Source organism: Phyllostomus hastatus, unplaced genomic scaffold (assembly GCF_019186645.2).
Source record: "Phyllostomus hastatus isolate PE091 unplaced genomic scaffold, TTU_PhHast_1.1 phas_scaffold_501, whole genome shotgun sequence".
In the NCBI taxonomy this organism is placed as follows: domain Eukaryota; kingdom Metazoa; phylum Chordata; class Mammalia; order Chiroptera; family Phyllostomidae; genus Phyllostomus; species Phyllostomus hastatus.
In genome coordinates, this window is record NW_025334033.1 from 61,396,572 (window position 1) to 61,417,587 (window position 21,016).

General features: G+C 38.6%; 1 protein-coding gene across 5 annotated transcripts in view; it reads right to left on the bottom strand.

Moving 5' to 3' along the window:
* Positions 1-21,016, bottom strand: part of EML5 (EMAP like 5) — a 117,332-nt gene that overhangs the window by 56,396 nt on the left and 39,920 nt on the right. For all 5 annotated transcript variants that reach the window (XR_006783734.1, XM_045822013.1, XM_045822012.1 and 2 more), the window contains exons 11-19: positions 15,760-15,927; positions 14,984-15,090; positions 14,132-14,250; positions 12,685-12,871; positions 11,492-11,597; positions 9,749-9,842; positions 6,864-6,964; positions 1,829-2,031; positions 898-1,009 (exon numbers count right to left, since the gene is read on the bottom strand). Coding sequence is in view for 4 of the 5 variants with exons in the window: in XM_045822013.1 (XP_045677969.1) it covers positions 898-1,009; positions 1,829-2,031; positions 6,864-6,964; positions 9,749-9,842; positions 11,492-11,597; positions 12,685-12,871; positions 14,132-14,250; positions 14,984-15,090; positions 15,760-15,927 (1,197 nt within the window). In the remaining variant the exon portion in view is untranslated. The remainder of the gene's footprint in view (positions 1-897; positions 1,010-1,828; positions 2,032-6,863; positions 6,965-9,748; positions 9,843-11,491; positions 11,598-12,684; positions 12,872-14,131; positions 14,251-14,983; positions 15,091-15,759; positions 15,928-21,016) is intronic.

The following is a 21,016-nucleotide window of genomic DNA, read 5'->3' on the forward strand; positions in this document are numbered from 1 at the left end:
GCTAAATGACTAAGGGGGAGGGGCCTATCCAGCACGGATACACTGGACAAAGGGGAGATTCGTATTCCAGGCAGGGCAGAGTAGGACAGCACCAGATTTCACCGTGCTACTCAGAACAGTATGTGATTTAAAACCTAGGAATTGTTCATTTCTGAAAAGTTCCATTTAATATTTTCAGACTGCGGCTCACCACATGTAAATGTGACTGCAAAACTATGGCTTGGCATAGTCTGGAGGAAGGCAACTATTAAAATGGCATATAGAAAGAAATGCCTGGAGGGGAAGGAGTTCACTGTCTTAACGGGCTGAGGGGAGGGATAAGGAAAGGAAAGGCCTGAAAGGCTACAGAGGCTGGGTCAGGAAAACACCAAGGTGAAACAAAATGCCAAGTCTGGAAACAAACTCCTGATTGGCGGTAAATGTGAGGTTCACGTGGCAATTTTCTTTTGAAAACTATAAATGTTAAAAATGAAAATTATACCCTGGCTGGTGTGGCTCAGTGGATTGAGCAATGACCTGCAAACCAAAGGGTTGCTGGTTCAATCCCCAGTCAGGGCACATGCCTGGGTTGCAGGTGTGTGAGAGGCAACCACACATTGATATTTCTCTCCCTCTCTTTCTCTCTCCCTTCCTCTCTCTCTCTAAAAATAAATAAATGAAATCTTTCAAAAATTAACATTACTAAACTTGTTCTTGGTTAATATTTTACCATGTGTATCACAGAAAATGGATTTTGAAAAGACAGCAGTGATTCTAGCATTCGGTTAAGTAGCTTCTCCCATTTAACTCTGATGCCTGTTTGGTAAAGAAGAAAAAATATATTCTACTGCTTCCACCTACATGTGTTAATGAGACATTAACATTTTCTCCTACAAAGTGAATTAAATATCAAACCACCTTTAGATCCCGGGGCCAAAGCAGCTCTTTTTATAGCATAGGTCTTGAGACATCTTTCAAAGGAGTCATCCCAGAGAGCTACTATACCATCTTTTCCTCCAGTAACGAATCCCTATAAAAGTAAAAGTTTCAAGTTAATAAAGATCTAAATATTTTTTAAATAATAAGCTTCTTTGTATGGAAAATTCTAGGGGAAAGAACATTTATTGGCAAAAGTTACTGCTTGTAATGAACAGAAATTAGTATAAGAATCTACTGCATATTTGTAAACATCAATATGGAATCTGTAAAAATATTCACAGTGACACTAAACACTCTACTTTTAGGACAGAAATCAAATAATTCAGTTTGACCCTGGCCGGGAAGCTCAGTTAGTTAGAGCATCATCCAAATACACCAAGGTTGTGGGTTTGATTCTCAGTCATTGCACATAAAAGAATCAATCAATGAATGCATAAATAAGTGGAACAACAAATCAATGCTTCTCTCTATCTGTTCCTCTCTCCCCACTTTATCTCTCTGTAAAGTCAATACATTTTTTAAAAACTTTATAATTTGGAACCATAATGTAGCTCCATACTTGCAGCAAGTTACATATATTCTCCTAGAGGCTTCATAATCCCATCTTTTAAAGAGAAAGGATAATATCCATAGCTACCTCACAGGACACAGTGATAACATATAAAGCACTGAAACAATTTTGACACATAGGAAGCGATTAACAAATATGAAGCTAAGCTCTTTATTTATTTAAGCAGCAGACACCTCACTCAGGGTTCCGGAGGCAGAAAGAAGAAGAAAACAAGAGCAGGAAGACGAGCTCATCATTGAGCGGCCCAGCTGAACCCAGCGCTAATGCTCCTGCCCTCCTCCAAGTGCTCCACCCCCCAGGATCAAATTGTCTCACTACAATTAGCTTCAGGTGACTCACTTTTTCCAATGCGTGCATACTGAACACGGGCCCATCGTGGGCTTTAACTGTTTTCACGAGGAAGATGTCTCTCCAGATGCACACGTCTCCCGTGGACGTTCCAGAAAAGGCCATCTCTTCGGTCCAGCCGTACACGGCGCACATCATCGTGTCGTTTTTCCCCAGCGTGCCCATGTAGCCCTTCCTTCCAATCAGTCCTCCCCCTGGTTCATGAAAAACACTATGAAAGATCCACTTTCGTAAGATACGAAGTTACAGGCAGTGCAATTTCTTCTCTACTGCTGTTTAAATAGAGAGACATGTAACAGCAAGAAGAGTTAAAGAGAAAAACAGGGTTTCGCAGCGAGTGACTCAGGCAGCACCTGGCCTGGCTGCGGCAGCCACACGGGAGGCTGCTCTCAGGCCACGGCACTCTGAGTGCACAAAGGCATGTATGTGTTCAAGGGCTTTAAGCAGCCCTCCGCACTTTGGATTGGTTTTCAAAATTTTTACTGTGACATACTTAAGAACACAAAACGGTATTAAAAACAATACAATGTACACTTATATGTCTACTACCAACTCACAGAAAATGACTAAAGCTGGTATGTGATGCCAGTCCCACCTCCCATCTTCACCCCTCCCATTCTGAACGTGCTTATGATTCTCATGCAGTCTTTATACATATCTGACAGCTTATCTACGAATTCCTAGGCAATGTCATATTATTTTTCTTGTTTCAGAACTTTCTGTAAATACCATTCTGTATGTATTATTTGCAACTCGCTTTTCTTCACCGTTTGTTATGGAGTTTTACACATGTTGATTTGCACCTCTAGAAAACTCACTTTTATAACTACATAGCATTCCATTTTCCTATTAATAGGCAGCTAAGTTGCTTCCAAATTTTTACTATTGAAAACAATGCTGCTTTAAACATCCTTGTAAGGGCCTCTTCTATACAAGGGCAAGGGTGTCTCTAGGAATGCCTGGGAATGGCGTTGGGTATGTGCAACAGGAATAGCATATAGATGAGACGAACTGTTCTCCAAAGGCAACACATCACCTTACACTCCCACTGATGGTAGGAAGAGTTCCTTTCTACTGTGTAGGCAGGCACACTTGGTATTCTTAGACTGGGGGATGTGAAATACCAACTGAATTTTATTGTAGTTTGAACTTACACTTCTCTGATTATTACTGAGATTTATCTTTTCCTATTTTTATTGACCATTCATTACCTATTGATATCTTCTACCCATTTTTCCAATTGAACTTATTCACTAATTCATGAAATATATAATCCAGGCTCTATGGAAAGTACTAGAGGTAGAGCTAGGAACAAAACAGACAATAAAATTCCCTTCTTTCATGGAATTCTCTGATGAGAGGCAGTCCATAAATATGGCAAATAAGTAAAAGGAACAGTATGTCAGATGCTGATGGGTGCCGTGGAGAAAATGTAAGCAGGAGAAGGAGATAAGGCATAGGAGGGGTCCCTTTTCAGTAACGTGGTTAAGAAGGGCCTCTCGGAGAGGTGGTATCAGAAAGAAGACCTGAAGAAGGCGGCATGAGCACATCATCCAAGAAGAGCGTTAGAGGCAGAGAGATCAGCAAGCGCAAAGGCCCCAACATAAGAACGTGACTAGGAACAACCAGGAGGCAGCGCAGAGTAGCAAAGAAAGGCAGGCAGGCAGCAATGGGAAACGGGATCGGTGGAGTCAAATGCAGCATCACAGACGGTTGTAGGAGTTTAACTTTTACTCTACATGAGATGAAAAACACTTGCGTGTGGAATGACAGGATACAGCATATCCTTTATTAACAGGTTCATTCTAATCTCTGGATTGAGAGTAAACCAAAGGGCAGCAGGGATGGAAAATGTTAGAAGGCTACTTCAATCACCTGAGCTAAAGATAAAGGTAGCATAGACCACGGTGGCAGCGTGGAGGAGGATGAAAAATGGGGATGTTCCCAATGTGTTTGGAAGATGGTCTTTTCTGAATACGGCAGCCGGAGTTGTTAGTGAACCTGGCAGGGCAATTAAGTGGAGTGGGGAAGGAAAACAAAAATGAGACTGAGTTCTCTCAAGAGAAAGAAGGAGAACATAAATTTCCAAGTGAAGGGGTGAACCACTCTCTGGAGGTGTGTTAGTACACAGGTAAGCAATTAGTAACTGGAGGGTAGAGTTGAAAGATGGCTCTTGTTCGGTTGGATGTATTTAAGATGGAGAAGTAACACCATTCTTGCATGCTGAAGGGAAAGAGTCAGTAGAGGGGAAACTGATAATGAGGGAAGAAAGGGAAGAAGAGTGGGAGTGACGTCCTGGAGTGAGAGAGAGAAGGGATCTAGTGCGAACGCAGAGGGACTGGCCTTCCCTAGAGCACAGGCTGCGTACGCACCTGGAGCCGGCTGGGCAAACTATGGGCTGAGGGCCAAACCCTGCCACCACATGCGGTGGTGGGCACCCGCTGGAGCGGCTCTGCACTGTTAGCGGCAGAGGCCACACCTGCTCCCTGCTCTGTTCCCCGAGCCTGCCTCCCTGACCGGTGGCAGCCTACTAGCAGCTGCCCAGGGCTTCAGGAGGTGGCCATCTACAAATGGCGAACTCCGCTAATGGCAACTGCTGGGCATCTAACAGTGGAAGCAAGGTCCAGGGGTTGCCCTGCCTCTGGCTAGCTGCCCAAGGTGAGAAGGCAGGACTCTCCAGGAGGAGCTGAGTGAAGCTGACCATGGTCCCCTCACCCCAGCCTGCCAGTCCCCTTCACCGCAGCAGGCTGATCTCAGAGAGATGTCTCCAGCTGACGGCACTGGGTGCAAACTGGTAGGGCAGGGCAGGGGTTCTCTCTCTTGTTCTATAAGTACCAGTGTAATATTCCTGATTTGGGGCCTGGAAAATCTAAAATACAAGTATTTACTCTCTAGCCATTTACAGAAAGAGTTTGCCAGCCCTGGTTTAGATACTTGTTAGTTGGGTTTTCTGGTAACACACAGTGTTACAAGGTCATGTCGCTGTTGCACTGGAAAAGCTTTCAGTCGCTCATCCCACCAGCCATGGAAGAGAGTTCCAGTTCCTTAAAGGAGAGACTAATAACTTGGAACCCTCAAAGCCTACATGTGGAATAGGAGGTAAGCATCTCCCTTCCTTTTAGCCTCAGGCTTAAATCATCTTTAACTTAGTTTACATAAAGCTATGCATTTAGACGTTTAAATAACACTTAGCCTAATGAAGTGGTTCCTTATTTCCCAGTGGGCTCCTAAACTCTGCGGACCAGAACCCTAGAAGCGAGGAAGGTTGAAATGAACACCAAAGCCTTACATTTATCCTTTTATGGTTCAGTTTTAGGTCTACTACATCTGATTAAACTTAAGGAAAAAAAGTTAATGAATTGTAAACCTTGTCATTTTAAGGCTATGTACGTTCTTTAAGTGTCTTATTTCAAAAAATATTATAGTTTTTCCAATACAGAAATAATAAACATTACTTGCTTGGTAATTGCAATTCCAAGTGACTCGGATATTCGAATTAAAAGTTTTGCTTAAATGTATAGGAATGAAAATTACAACTGTGAAAACAGTTCTCTTTACTTTGTAAATGGGTATACAATATTACCTGGTGAGTTTGTGGTAAAGTATTAAATCCAAGTCTGAAAACTCATTTGTGTCTTATGTGGTTTACAATTTGAAAGTGAACTTGAGAAATGCCTTCAGAAAGGCTATTCTTCTCTGATACATGTTTCACTTCTTCCTACATTTATGAATTTTACCTGAAAGGTTTAAGAAAACTGAGACTCTGATGTCAAATTGCTGGAATTTATAAGTACACTAATTATGTGGAAAAGAGACATTTTCCTTTTAATTATTATTTTTAAAGATCTTACTTATTTTTAGAGGGAGACGAAAGATGGGAGAAACATCTATCACAGGGGTGTCAAACTCATTTTTACCGGGGGCCACATCAGCCTCGTGGTTGCTTGCAAAGGGCTGAATATAATTTTCAGACTGTATGAATGTAACGACTCCTTAACTAGGGGCAAGGAGTTCAGTGCTGCCGCTGGGTAGAAACAAGGTGTCAGGCGGGAAAAAACAAGGTGGAGGGCTGGATTCAGCCCGCGGGCCTTGTGTTTGCCACCTGTGATCTATCGGTTGCCTCTCACACACCCCTAACTGGGGACTTGGCTTGCAATCCAGGCATGAGCCCTGACCCAGAACTGAACCTGAGACTTCTAGTTCAAAGGCCAGTGCTCAATCCACTGAGCCACACCAGCCAGGCCTTAATGATATTTTCTTAATTAAAGATTTTTTAATTTATTTTTAGAGAGAGGGGATAGGAGAGGAAAGAGAGGGATAGACATCAGTGCACAAGAGAAATATCAATCAGTTGCCTCTCTCAGATCCCCAAAGGGACCTGGCCTGCAACCCAGGCAAGTGCTCTGACTGAGAATCGAACTGGTGACCTTTCAGTCCACAGGCCAGCACTTAGTCCACTGAGCCACACCAGCCAGGGCAGACACTTTCATTTTAAAACACGAACTTCTTTCACACTTACTAATTTGTAATTAAAAATAACTAAAGTCATGAAATGTTCCATTTCTACATCATTTTATAGTACACAAAATTTTTTTAGAAAATGTTTTTAACAGAGAAAAGGAGTATGGACATCACTTGGTTAATTTCATAAGTTAAATCCTTTTGCAAATATGAATAAGACACCAATGCAGCCAATAAATGATGATAAAATAAATTTTATATTTGTTTAAAATGTACCAAGGCAACTGTGAATCACTGTTAAAAAACTTTTTATTTTGAACAATTTTAGATTTTCGTAAAAGATGCAAATATAACACAGTGATCTCACACAGTACTCCTGACTCAGTTTTTCCTAATATTAGCATCTTACATTTTTAGACTATTTATCAAAACCAAGAAACAATATGTAATATTAATATATTACTATTAACTGAACCCCACACTTTATTCAGATTTCACCTGTTTAGCTAAATCGCTTTGAAAAGTAATTTCTTAAATTTCAAAAAAATAAAAAGCACTATCTTACCTGCTCTACGCCAAAATTTCATGTGTTTAATTCCAGCTGTAATTAATTTATCAGGCACGCAGGGGTTCATCTTTACAACAAAAATCTTATCTTTACTTCCTCTGAAATAAATACCAAAATGTTTTAATTCCTTTAAAAATTTTTTTTCAGAAAATAAAAAGTACTGAAGACATGTATAAAAAATACAGTATAAAATAAACTGCTTTCAAATCATGTCCAAAAATATTGTTTTTGCTTTCAAACCTCAGATAGTTTTTTTCCACATTTTTTTTACTGTTGTTCAGGTACAGTTGTCTCCATTTCCCTCCCACTACTCTCGCCTACCCCAGCCACACCCACTCTCTACCCTTGATCCCACCCCTCCTTTGGTTTTGTCCTTGTGTCCTTTATACATGTTCCTGAAAACCCTTCCCTCTTTACTACCCTTATCCCCTCCCACCTCCCCTCTGGTGACTGTCATTATGTTCTTAATTTCAATGTCTCTGGTTATATCTTGCTTGCTTGTTTGTTTTGGTGATTAAGTTCCACTTATAGGTGAGATCATACGGTATTTGTCTTTCACTGCCTGGCTTATTTCACTTTGCATAATGCTCTCCAGATCCATCCATGTTATTGCAAAGGGTAGGAGCTCCTTTCTTTCTGCTGCATAGTATCCCATTGTGTAAATGAACTACAGTTTTTTGATCCATTCATTTACTGATGGGCACTTAGGCTGCTTCCAACACTTGGCTATTGTAAATTGTGCTGCTATGAACATTGGGGTGCATAGGTTCTTTTGGATTGGTGTTTCAGGATTCTTAGGGTATAATCCCAGCAGTGGGATTGCTGGGTCAAAAGGCAGTTCCATTTTTAGTTTTCTGAGGAAATTCCATAGTTTTTTCCACAGTGGCTGCACCAGTCTGCATTGCCACCAACAGTGCATTAGGGTTCCCCTTTCTCCACAACCTGTCCAGCACTTGTTTGTTGATTTGTTTATGATGGCCATTCTGACTGGTGTGAAGTGACATCTCATTGTGGTTTTAATTTGCATCTCTCTGATGTCTAGTGATGATGAGCATTTTTTCGTATGTCTCTGGGCCCTTTGTATGTTCGTCCTCCTTAGAGAAGTATCTGTTCAAGTCCTTTGCCCATTTTTTAATTGGGTTGTTTGTCTTCCTGGAGTGGAGTTGTGTGAGTTCTTTAAATATTTTGGAGAGCAAACCCTTGTCTGAGGTATCACTGGTGAATATATTTTCCCATACAGTTGGTTCTCTTTTCATTTTAATGTTTTCTTTAGCTGTGCAGAAGCTTTTTATTTTGATGAGATCCCATTTGTTTATTCTTTATGTCCCTTGCTCTAGGGGACATACTGGTGAACATATTACTGCATGGAATACCTGAGACTTTCCCATCTTCTCCTCTAGGACTTTTATGGTGTCGTGACTTATATTTAAGTCTTTTATCCACTTTGAGTTTACTTTTGTGTATGGTGTAAGTTGGTGATCGAGTTTCATTTTTTTTGCATTTGCTGTCCAGTTCTCCGAACACCATTTGTTGAAGAGGCTGTTTTTACTCCATTTTATGCTTCTGCCCCCTTTGCTTAATATTAATTGACCGTAGAGACTTGTGTTTATTTCTGGGCCATTCTATTCCATTAGTTCATGCATCTGTTTTTATGCCAATACCAGGCTGTTTTGATTACAGTGGCCTTGTAATACAGTTTAATATCAGGTATTCTGATCCCTCCTATTTTGTTCTCCTTTCTCAAAATTGCTGCAGCTATTTGGGGTCATTTATGGTTCCATATAAATTTTTGAAATGTTTGCTCTGTATCTGTGAAATATGCCATTGGTATTTCAATAGGGATTGTGTTGAATGTATAAATTGCTTTGGGTAGTATGGACAGTTTGATGATGTTAATTCTCCCAATCCATGAACACGGTACATGCTTCCATTTGTTTGTGTCTTCCTTAATTTCTTTCTTTAGTATTGTGTAGTTTTCTGAGTACAGGTCTTTTACCTCCTTGGTTAGGTTTATTCCTAGGTACTTTATTTTTCTTGTTGCTATAGTAAATGGAATTTCCCCTAGTTTCTCCTTCTGATAGTTCATTGTTGGTGTACAAAAATGCCCTTGATTTCTGAATACTGACTTTGTATCCTGCTGTTTTGCCAGTTAATCATGTAATCTGACACTTGACTATTCCTACTTCAAAGAAATTGTTAATATTTTCATTATAAAAATAACATGCTTGCCCTGGCTGGTGTGACTCAATGAATTGAGTGCGGGTCTGAAAACCCAAGGGTCGCCGGTTCGATTCCCAGTCAGGGCACATGCCTGGGTTGCAGGCCGGGTCCCCAGTACTGGGTGCTCGAGAGACAACCACAAATTGATGTTTCTCTCCCTCTCTTTCTCCTTCTCTTCCCTTCTGTCTAAAGATGAATAAATAAAATCTTAAAATAAATAAATAAATAAATAAAAATAATTTGGTCACTGTAGAAAATTCAGAAAATAAAAAGTATAACAAAAAATTTAAAATCTATATAGCTTCTTTGTGATATATAAGTATGTATGTATCTTTTTTCACTTAAATATTTAATATGATCACTTTATCATGCTTTCCAATAGCTTATGATACAGTCCAAATTCTGCCTGTAAATGGGTAATAGCTATTTCCAATGTCATACTGTGGTTATATTAAAAAGTGGTTCTCAAGGATTAAGCGTACAAATGAATCCTGAAATCAACTGTCTTTCTACCATGATTATATTACTTATTTAGTGATAAACACGGCAGCAACAGAAAAAAGTTACATGTGTGCTTGATTTCAAAGATGTTTTCATTTTTTAAAAATTTAAGTCCAAAGTAATTTCAACATTTTGAAATGTGGTACCAACTCCCCCCGCACCTTGTTGTTGACAGCTTCTCTCCTCTCTTCCAGTCCCACAGCACGATAGTGTGGCTGTCATCTATTCCAACGGAAGCCAAACGTTTTCCGTCCGCTGCGAAAATTGAGAGACATACTGACCATTACCATTCAGAAGATAAACAGCACTCAGTACATATTATAAAACCACAGCACCATATTTAAAATTTTATAAAATAATATTAAATGTTAGGTGTGTAGACAGCTATAAAAAGAACCAGATTTTATAAGGGGAGGAGAATTGTTTCTCAGTGAATCCAAACCTATCTGCTGACATTGTCTCTGACTTCATTTACCATATCCATCAAGCTGAGATGGGGGAAAGGAGGACAACCAGAAAAGTGGAAAAAAGAGATTTAAAAAATGAAAAGAAAAAACTAAGAAAGAAAAGATTTACTCAATTAATTTCACCGTTAAGAAATCTTTTGTGATACAAAAACTCAAAGTGATTATGAAAAGTTAATTAACTGAAAAAGATGCAGGTTACAACCACCTTTGCCATCAATATGACTATTTTTAGTGAAGGCCAATTATTTTCTTCCTATTATCAAGCAACAAGGAATGAACATGTTAGGCATGCACGTGTCTACTATAAGTTGTGATGGCTGAAACTACAATAAAATGTTGGTCAATCTGTCTGTCATGCTTTTTAAAAACCCCAATCAGTTCATCATCGCTACCAGTGGTATGTCTCTTCGTGACTCCCTTAGTCTGCCATTCATTCTCTTGTTTCTTGAGTTTAGCAGATCCTTGAATGGGTACATACATTTTCTCCAAAAATCTCTACTATGAATAATTCACTACCAATTCAGTCAAAGCAGCAGACAGCACAAATTTACACTTTCTCAATACAAAAATCTCTATTAACAGTACTTCCCGTTTCCTGACCCACACCCTAGTTTCCACTGTAGATCTGTTTCTGTATTTTGATCTACCTGTAATCGTGAAACTTTCAAATGCACAGTGAAGAGCTAACATGATCTGAAATAACTTAGATAAGCCAGTTTGAAATAGTCACTTCATAGAAATGTTATAAAAGAAATATTTCAGGTCTCACCTCTTTCTTTCCCAGCTTTCATCCTAAACATTTTCAAAGTTCACTCCATGACTCTAAGACACAGTGATCAGAATTTGCCCCAAGTGGGAACTATATACCATTTGCAGTAATTGAGATGACCTTAGAGGTTATGGAGACTAACATTTTTTATTTTAACAGAAACATATTTATGTTAATGGGTACCAAAAACTACACTCATTGCCCTGGCCAGTGCGGCTCAGGTGGTTGGACCATCATCCCCAAAACTGAAAGGTCATGGGTTTGATTCCCAGTCATGGTACATGCCTAGGTTGCAGGTTCGGTCCCCTGTTGGGGGTGCATTCAGGAAGCAACCAATTGACATTTCTGCACATCAGTGTTTGTTTGTTTGTATCTATCTATCTCTTTCTCTATCTTTTTCTATCTCATGTCCTCTGTCTGGAATCAATGGATATATCCTCAGTGAGGATTAAAAAAAAAAACAAGAATAAAAATAAAACATCATTTAAAAATTACACTCATCAAATTACAATTATAAAATAGCCAGAAAACCCATGTTCACACAGTCCTAATTTGTTAGGCTAAGGATATGTACATTTGACAAGTCTAAGCAACACTCACTTAGACTAAAACGCTATATACTGCCTCTGCATTCTGATCATTCCCGCTGAGACAGAAAACAGCCTTACCTGAGAAATCAACAGCACAGACACCATACTGGTGGCAGCCCTTTAATACAGATAAAGGTTTAATGGTCTCTGTATCCCATATGTGAATCGAGGGGTCCCTACCTACCTAAAATAGAAGAATTACAAAAGCAATTTTATACAATTAAATAATTTATTTTTACATCTTTTAAAAGAAAATAAAATGGATTATATAGCCCTTTTATCCATCTGCTATTGACACTCACCAAATGAAAAATACAAGGCAGACTGCGTATGTGACTGACTTTCTTATATTTGTTGAAAAGCTAATGAGGATAGGCTCCATGTGCCTAGAAACGTCCCAGAAATACGTGACTCCTAAATTTTACCTTATACGCCCACAGTAAAGATGATGCTTACCAAGCACCTGTTATTGGCAGTCTTCCTATGCTAGAGATAATGAACATTAAGACATTAAGTTTTGACCTCATTGGGAGCTAATATTTTTAGTTAAATAAGAATATCTGGAAGAACTGGTTTGAGTCATTCTCCTTGAGGTGACAGGAGAATAAAATAATTATACATTAAGAAACTAGTCAAGTGCTTACAAACAGTAACAATCTATAAACCTTGCCCCTTTCCATCCTTCTCTAAGAAAGTGCTTACAAACAGTAACAATCTATAAACCTTGCCCCTTTCCATCCTTCTCTAAGACTCTCCATAGAGAGAGGTATCACTTAAGATGTTCTCAGTGTTTTCTATTTCAGTATCGCTGCTTTGTACTTTGGTAAACCTGAATAGGTGTCCCACCATGGTTGTAAAACAAAAACATAGTCACCCTTTTTGTCATAGAACATTTGTTAGATAAGTTATTTTAGATCACTTGAAACTGTATTTCTAGTCCTTATGTTTTCTGTAATTTTTACTCACAAATTTTAAGTAGTTAATATTATCCTCACAGAAAGAAGTCAGAGCTCTTTAGTTACAAAGTCAAATAAAATAATAAGAAGAAGAAGAAGAAGAAGAAGAAACTTTTAAAGAAACTCTAGGAAAGAGTTGTGGTAAATTTTATTTTTAATATGAAAACTAAATCCCACTCTAAAGAATTCTTTACTCCTTATTTCCTAGAATACAAAACATACGCATAGATTTTTTAAAAAAGTGGACTCATCTAACTTTAAAGCCAAACGAAGGCCTAACCTCTCTGGCCTGCTATAGGTGTTTGAAGGGCCCACCTGGCCGGTTGCCACATAGTCTTTCACGGGATGAATAGCCAGGCAGAGGATGTCGTCATCATGACCCAGGTAAAAGCGCTGTGTGTTCTGCTGTCGATTATAAATGACACCCACTGCTGCCACGTGGTACACAATTTCACCGATTTGAGTATAAAACAGATTACTTCGACAGTCATAACCTCTGTAACTAAATATAGAAAACACACATAATATGAACTTTGGCCTTTTATCTGATAAATATGGACTACATGGAGGAGAAGCAGGTACCGTTGGGGTCGTTTAATGTCTAGTTTTACAAGATACTAACCCATTAAAACAAAATACAAAATCTCAAATCACATAAGCTTTTATGAATTGCTCTCATTACGAAGAGCTAAATCCAAGCTATACTACTGACTGAAAAAAATCAAGGTGCATGCAAATGTACAAGGTGCATGCAAATGTACACAGTACACTACAATTCGCATATAAGCACAGTGCTAAATCCGTATACTATAAAACAAAAATAGGTGCTGTTTATAAGTGAAAGGGCATAGAAAACAATAAATATTTGCATTTGTCTGTATATGCCTAAGAATTTCTGGAAGGAACAGTGATTACTCCTGGTGCAGGGGAAGGATGGCTGGAAGGCAGAGGGGGATGGAGTTTTAAAGGGCGGCCTTTCATACACACTGCTGAATTTTGAGAGTGTAAGATATAGTCCAAAAAATAAGTTTAAACAATAATTTAAAAATATTATACTCATTCAGGAAAAAGCAGCCACATCTTCTAAACATGATGGACTACAATTCCATTTACAGCAACCTTTCTTTGTACTTCAAATAAGACCAATTCATATAACATAACTGCATGGAAATACTGCCTATTAACACAGGAGAAAAAAATGCTTTTGGTAAATAAATCCTTTCTGAAATTCTTGAAAGCATCATCAGTCAGGTAAGAAAGGGATTACTGGGTGAAGAGAAAAAATTGTCAGAGTGGAGAATCTGTTGTTTCAGGGTGATGTGGGAGACCTGTGTTGCCAAATGTTCGAAGACAATCCAGAAACTGTCTTTTACTGAAATCAAAATATGAAGGTAAAATGAATACACAATACCACTCCAAATTAGACATACTTGTATTTAGGGGAGATGACAATCCCTTACATTTTATGTATTCATTTGTTTAAAGAGATCCAATTCTACAAATGTAAAACTTTCATAAGACAAACTAATTTTTATTTTAATGAACACCTATATGGTGTTTATTACGTACCAGACAATATTCTAAGCCACCACAACTATCTCCTTATTTACTCCTCGTCAGAACGCTGTCAAGCACGTTCTGTTATTTCCACTCACAGATGGGAAACAGAGGCACTGACAGGTTACGCGACTTGCTTAAAATCACACAGCTAGTAAATGTAGGCAGGACACAAGCGTATAAATGAAAAACAGCTGTTCTGTACCCGTGAACAAAGTGTAACCGAATACTGTTTTCTGGAGCCCGCTCTCTTCTTTTAGAAGTGTCACTCTTTCGTTTCTCTTTGTATTGTTCTTTAAGCTGAGGTAGATCTTCTTTGTAAACCTTTAAACAATGTAGAAATGTTTTTAGAATACATATTAACAAAAGTTTTCGAAGATTCCTAACGTAACCTTTAGACGTTGTGTTTACTGTTGATCACTGAGGTTTTAACAACTGTCTTAAATAGGAAAGTACTTCATGAAGTTTACCTCCTTGGACAGAACAAACTACTTTACATTTACATTTTCTTTTCTTTTTTTTTTAAGATTTTATTTATTTATTTATTTTTAGAGAGGGAAGGGAGGGAGATAGAGAGAGAGAGAGAAACATCAATGTGTGGCTGCTGGGGGTCATGGCCTGCAACCCAGGCATGTGCCCTGACTGGGAATCGAACCTGCGACACTTTGGTTCACAGCCTGGGCTCAATCCACTGAGCTACGCCAGCCAGGGCTACATTTACATTTTCTATGCATCACACTGACAAATATGTATTTTGTGTTCCATGGTATTTTTGGACTTCTTAAGAGAATATTTTAAATGGAATAAATAGGAGTGTACTGTGACAAAAAGCTATGGACAAATAGAATCCAGGCACACTTACTATATCAAGCACTTACAAAGAACATTTCACAAAAGTGTACTTTAACTCAAAGCGGGAAATGAATGGGCTACATATTTCTTAGAAAATTAAAAACCACAAAAGATAATAGATAAGTAAACAGGAGGGAGAAAGATGAAGAAGAAACTAGGTTTTTTTTTTTTTTTCAGGGAAACATCCTGTGATAATAAAAATTACCTGCCGGCGGTAAGTGAGCTGCGTCTCTTGTTCAATTTCAGAATCCAGTTCTGGGACATCAGACAGATCGGAATCTGATTCATCACTGTTTGAGTCAACCAGGCTTTCTGTAATTTTAAAATATGAAGCATTATTTGTTTAAAGATCCATTTTTACAGCAGCACCGTAAAATTAATGATTAAGAGCTGACTGTGCCAGCTGACGTGGAGACAAGCCACGGAACAATCCAGTGCGACTACCTATCCCAGTGGCACAGCTGTCACTAAGCTGCACTGCCGGTTACCTTCCTCTCCTCTCACTGCAAACCCAGCAGCTCCTTCAGTCCCTCCACTGGCTCCCCAACAACCGCTACATCCAATTAAATGTCTGCACAAATACGGGTGAGTAAAACCTATAATTAACATGAAAAATAGCTAGAAAATACTAGGATTAATAGATGAACTGACATAATTTTCTTTGTCAAAAAAAACCCCCATATACAAAACTTAGATACCCATCTTCCCTCGAATACAGTAAATGTGTGCTCTGCTAACATAACTGTTTCTTCATTCATCATTCAATAAATTAAAATGCAACCCAAAGTACTTTGTATTCCATGCTCAGTGACATCTGACTTTAAACATACAGACCTGATATTTTAATGTAAAATTTCCATTAATACACTGTACAGTGAACTTATGAGGCTAGATTACATTTCAACAGTGAAATTTTATTTGGGGGTGACTGAAGAGTTATCTGACAGAGGAATTACTTAGGGGGCGCATCCTGCGACTCACCTTGGGGCGCTATGTGAAGGGCATCTTTCAGTTTTCTTTCAGGAATGAATTTCCACTGGAAGACCGAGTGGTCTGCTCCACCGATAGAAATAACCCACTGGTAATCATGTGACCATCTGACATTAGTTACGTGAGCCGAGTGGCCAATATATTTCTTAAATTTGGCCCCTACAACAAAAAATATTCCTTTAAGTTCATAAACAAACACCAGCACACAAAAATACCACCTCGACACACAATTCCCATACGTGAACCAATGCATCCTCCTTCCACTATCTCAATTATGATCAAGGGAAAAAACGTTAATTCAAAAACTTGTCGGCTGAACAAATGAATGAGTCTACATCAAGGTTTGTAAATTTTTGTTCCGCTGACTCACAATGTAATTTCATGGGAACCACAAGGCCGTGAGGGAGGCCACGACCTGACTGCTTTGAAAAAAGCCTGCAGCCACAAGGGGATCAACTGATTTCTTATTAAGATATTTGAATGCTTTGGTATGAGGCCTTTGGTCTTAAGTGACATTCAACCAGCCTACTCTACCCCCCACAGGAGCCGCAGGATCCTTTTACAACCTTAGTCATCAACAAAATACTAGCAAACTTAATCCAAAAACATGTAAAAAGGACTACGTAACACGACCAAATGGGATTTATGCCAGGAAAGCAGTGGTTGATTCAACAGACAAAAATCAATGCAATATGCCACATTAATCAAAATAAAATATACCCAGTGGTTGTCTCAACAACTGCCCTTCACAGTCGTTTTAAAATCTCACCAGTTTGTATAATGCCTTCAACATGAGTTTGCCTGATGTTTCTTCTTGATTAGATTCAGATGGTGTGTTTTTGGCACAGGTGATATGTTCTTCTGAATACACCGTTTTAAGGGGCACCATTCTATCACTAACCATGTTAGGCTGTATCATCTGGTTAAGGTGGTGCACACGAGACTTTGTCAATTGCAAAGGAATTGTTTTACTTTATGGTTTGGTTTTGTGGGGTTTTTTTATAAATCAGCGTGATAGTAAGCATTTCTGTGGTTCCAAGTTCAGAATACATTCTCCATGTTCTGCTTAGATAAACCTAGTATTTGGCAACACACACACATCCCTGTTAAAGTACGCTAGATATACAATATTTGGCCTCATTTGATAACATCTTTCAAGTTTTATATTAAGTTATAGAAGGCCTGCATGTCAGGATGACAAAGCTCCCTCTGCTAAAATCTGGAGAAAAACTCACCTTGGCCATGAATTTAGGGAAAGCCATCTTAATCTAAGCATAAAGATTTGACCAAAACTCATCTTAAATTACAATTTACTGAGGCTTAATAGTAATGCTATTATTTTAGACATCAATTTTTTTTGTAGCTTAATTGAAGTCTGTAACTTTCTAGATAGGTAACTTGCCACAGTTCACCAAGCAAAGTCCAGTAAGGTAAGATTTAGTCCCACCCCTCATATGTAAGAATGAGTTACTTGCCTGCCAAGAAAGCTCTGGCTACTGCTTCCTTTGATGGGCCCTTTAAGAACTCTTAGGCATTGAGAGAGTCTTTAAGAGGTAAAGTCAAAAAGTCCAGCAAGTTAAACTCTAAGTTTTTAAGATGTACTAATTTCACTACATTTAGGGCCAACGAAGAAGCGTGATCTGAGCATCTACCCTAGTTGACCACATTGGGTGACGGCCCCAAGCGAGGGGTAAATTGTCCTGAAGTCCAAATTGTTTTCTCTGTGACTTTGCCAAGACCAGTCCCTATGGAAGAATGGAAGCAGCTCCGCAAGGGAGTTGTGGAATAAGACTAGGGGAAGCCAGTTATTCCTGATCAAAGAGATTGTATTAGTAACAATGCAATAACCAGCACTGCTTATCTAACTATGACAGGTGGGAATCTTGAAAGTGAACGTAGATATCGTATCTTTCATAAGAGTGACCCTGCCTCACCAGGACCAAACATACCTTCCTACATGCTTCCAGAACTCCCTGTAATTACCCACCTTGTGATTACACTTACCATCCTGAAGTGTAACAGCCCATTTACTTGTTAATGCCTCTAATAAACTGTAAGATCCTTGAGACAGGGGTGTTAACCTTGTTTGCTATATATCCCCATGCCTGGTACACTGCAAACATCGATTAGGTATTTGACAAGGGAACGACAGGAAAGGAAAGGAGAGAGACCACATGACTCCTTCACTCTGCCTGCACACTTGACCTGAGGTGCTAGACTGCAGAGGACTGAAGAAGGGCAATGAAGGACACGGCCAGCATGAACATGACTCCAGCCCTTGTAAGTAACAGAGGGAGACAAAAGTAGGACGTGAAGAATATTGGAGTTGAAATCAGAAGACCAGAACTTGAGTGTCAACCTGACTGTCAGCAGAGGAGCTGGGGCACATCCCTTAACTCTCCAGGGCTCCACTTCCACTTCAACACAAATGCATAATAAGCTCTCAAAGTCCCTTCACTACGAAAACTCTGACCTATGACAGAAAATGATAACATATGTAAGGCCTAAACAGTACATTATCAATTGAGACTAATATCTCAGAGAAAACATTTACTAATGCAAGCCGAAAGGGTCAGAAGCCTTCCTAATTTAAGAGAATAATTCTTGTAGGATAAAGTAGTATACTAAAATACTAAATTTTTAATGATCTCATTTATTTTACTTGTTTTAGGGTATATTTTAATACAAAGTTAATAAGAGATAAAGCTCTTCAATAAATTGTAGCAATATAAAAGAACACTTTTCCCATTTACTATGTTTTAATGTCCTTAAAACTTCTAGACATAATTCTTCCTCCCCAGGTTTCTTTCTGACCCTACTAAAAGAAAGAATTTTAGTAACACAACTTAATGTATTAAATAATATACATCTTCATAACTAATCCAAAAGACAGTTTTCTAGTAACACTGTTAAATTTATGCAAGTATGTAAAGTCAGGACACACAGAATCTTAAACTACTTCTATTAATCCTTTAAATATGCAGTAGCTACAGCCTCTCTTCTGCTCTAATTATCTACCCACAGTCTCAAGGTGACTCACAAGTGCATAGAAATAAAAACCCTTACCATAACATAAATTTCTAACACAAAGGAATAAAAGGGAAACAGTTTATACTTATACTGTTGAAACAGTGACTGAACAAGACTGATTTTCCTGGACTCTGGTAAAATATTCCCACAGCAACTCAGAAGACTACTACACATTTTATAAATGATATAAGCCCTGGCTGGTGTGGCTCAGTGGATTGAGCATCGGCCTGCAAACCAAAGGGTTGTCAGTTCGATTCCCAGTCAGAGCATGTGCCTGGGCTGTGGGCCAGGTCCTCAGTTGGGGGCACATGAGAGGCAACCACACACTGATATTTCTCTCCCTCTTTCCCCCCCTCCTCCTCTGTCTAAACAAAAATAAGTAAAACCTTTAAAAAAAGAAATAAAAGAACCATGCAATAAAAAGTCTTTCCTGTTACGAAAGACAAAAATTGTCAATAAAACACATTCACTAAGAAAACTCAGAAAATGAAAGTACTTTTGGTTTTGCATAGAGAGGTCAGTCTGTGAAACAGTGACAAGCAGTGTCCCAGATTAAAAGCATCGTGATTAATCTTACTGAATCTCACTTTCTAACGGGGCAAGTAGCAACTTGAGTCACAATACAATCTGTTGTTCCTGGTGACTGTCACGTGCTGTCTACGTCTGTGGTGGGATCCGGAAGCAGGGTACTGGAATCACTGCAGGCCGAGCGAGTCCTGTTTAACTCACTTAGCATTACTCAAGGATGCACTTTCACACGCACCTGGGAAGCTAACACCTCGCAGGCAGCGACCAGCAAACGCGGCAGGACCTGGAACTCACCCACAGGCACAACAGAAATAACCAGCTCCTGGGAAAGCTAGGTCCTTAAGTCTGACATCATCAATGGCCTGTTTATTTGAATAAAACTACTTCAGCTGTTCCCATAATCACCTTTTACTAAACTGCATTTAACATTTGCCCAGAGCTTTTATCAACAACCAGATGAAAATTATTATCGCACCTGCTACAGATGTTCATGCTCTATGAATATGCGCACCGTACCACAGGAGAGGGTTCTTCAAAAATTAAATCTCTGCAAGTATGATTTCCCTGAGTAGCAAGTATGCTCTTTAAAAAATTAGCTGATATTAAAATTATTTTGTGCCCTGCTTTATTTTATTTTTGGTTTTCAGGAAGCTCAGATTTGATTGTGATGTTTGATTACTGTTGTTTCCTTTTCCTAGTTTTAATACTATGGCATTCCCCTGGTACTAATTCTCTATTCATGCAATTATTTTAGAACTTAGGGACCTGTTATAAGCTGACTCAAATACTTAGTGGAACAAAGCATGAAATAAGTGACTAATACAGCATTTTATTTGTTCCCCAGAACTATGAACAGAATGATTAATGTCATCATTTTAGAATAGATCCAAACAAAAGAGGTTGATACATAAAATGTACAGAAAAATAACCCATTAAATTCAAAGAGCAAAGTAAATGAACAGACAGAACAGAAACAGACTCACAGACACTGAGATCAGACTGACAGTTGCCAGAGGGGCAGGGGGTTCAGGGGCTGGTTGAAAGTGGTGAAGGGATTAAGAAGTGCGAACTGGTAGTCACAGAATATTCAGGAGGATGTCAAGGACAGCACAGGAAACACAGTCAGTAGTACTGTAGTAACTATGTGTGGGACCAGGTAATATAAGGGGGACCACTTCGTAAAGTATATGATTGTCTAACCACTATGCTGTACCCCTGAAACTAATATAAAATAATATTAAGTGTAAACTGTAATTGAAATTTTTTAAAATGACTCAATAAATAATGCCTTCAAAAGTTAAAAAAAAATAACCTCTTATATTTTCTTAACCCCATGGTTATAGAAAATAAATAAATATTAAACATACACTCAGGACTTAAGCAAAAACACAATTCTCACATGTGAAAACAACCAACAAAAAAATAGATTCCAAATTACGACCTGAACTTGTACAGCTCACTACTTCACCAGAATTACTGAGAAGAGACATTAGAGAAATATCATCTAAAAGATGTATGTTCAACAAGTTAAATACCTGAAGATAATAAACCACAAGAAAAGTGTTACTATCACTGTACAGTCTGACTATATGAAGTGGGGAGAAAAACGATTCTTTAAAAAGAAAGAGGTGAAGTATTAGTCCATAATAATTTATGAATTCAGAAACAATTTTCTAATAAAAAGTTCATG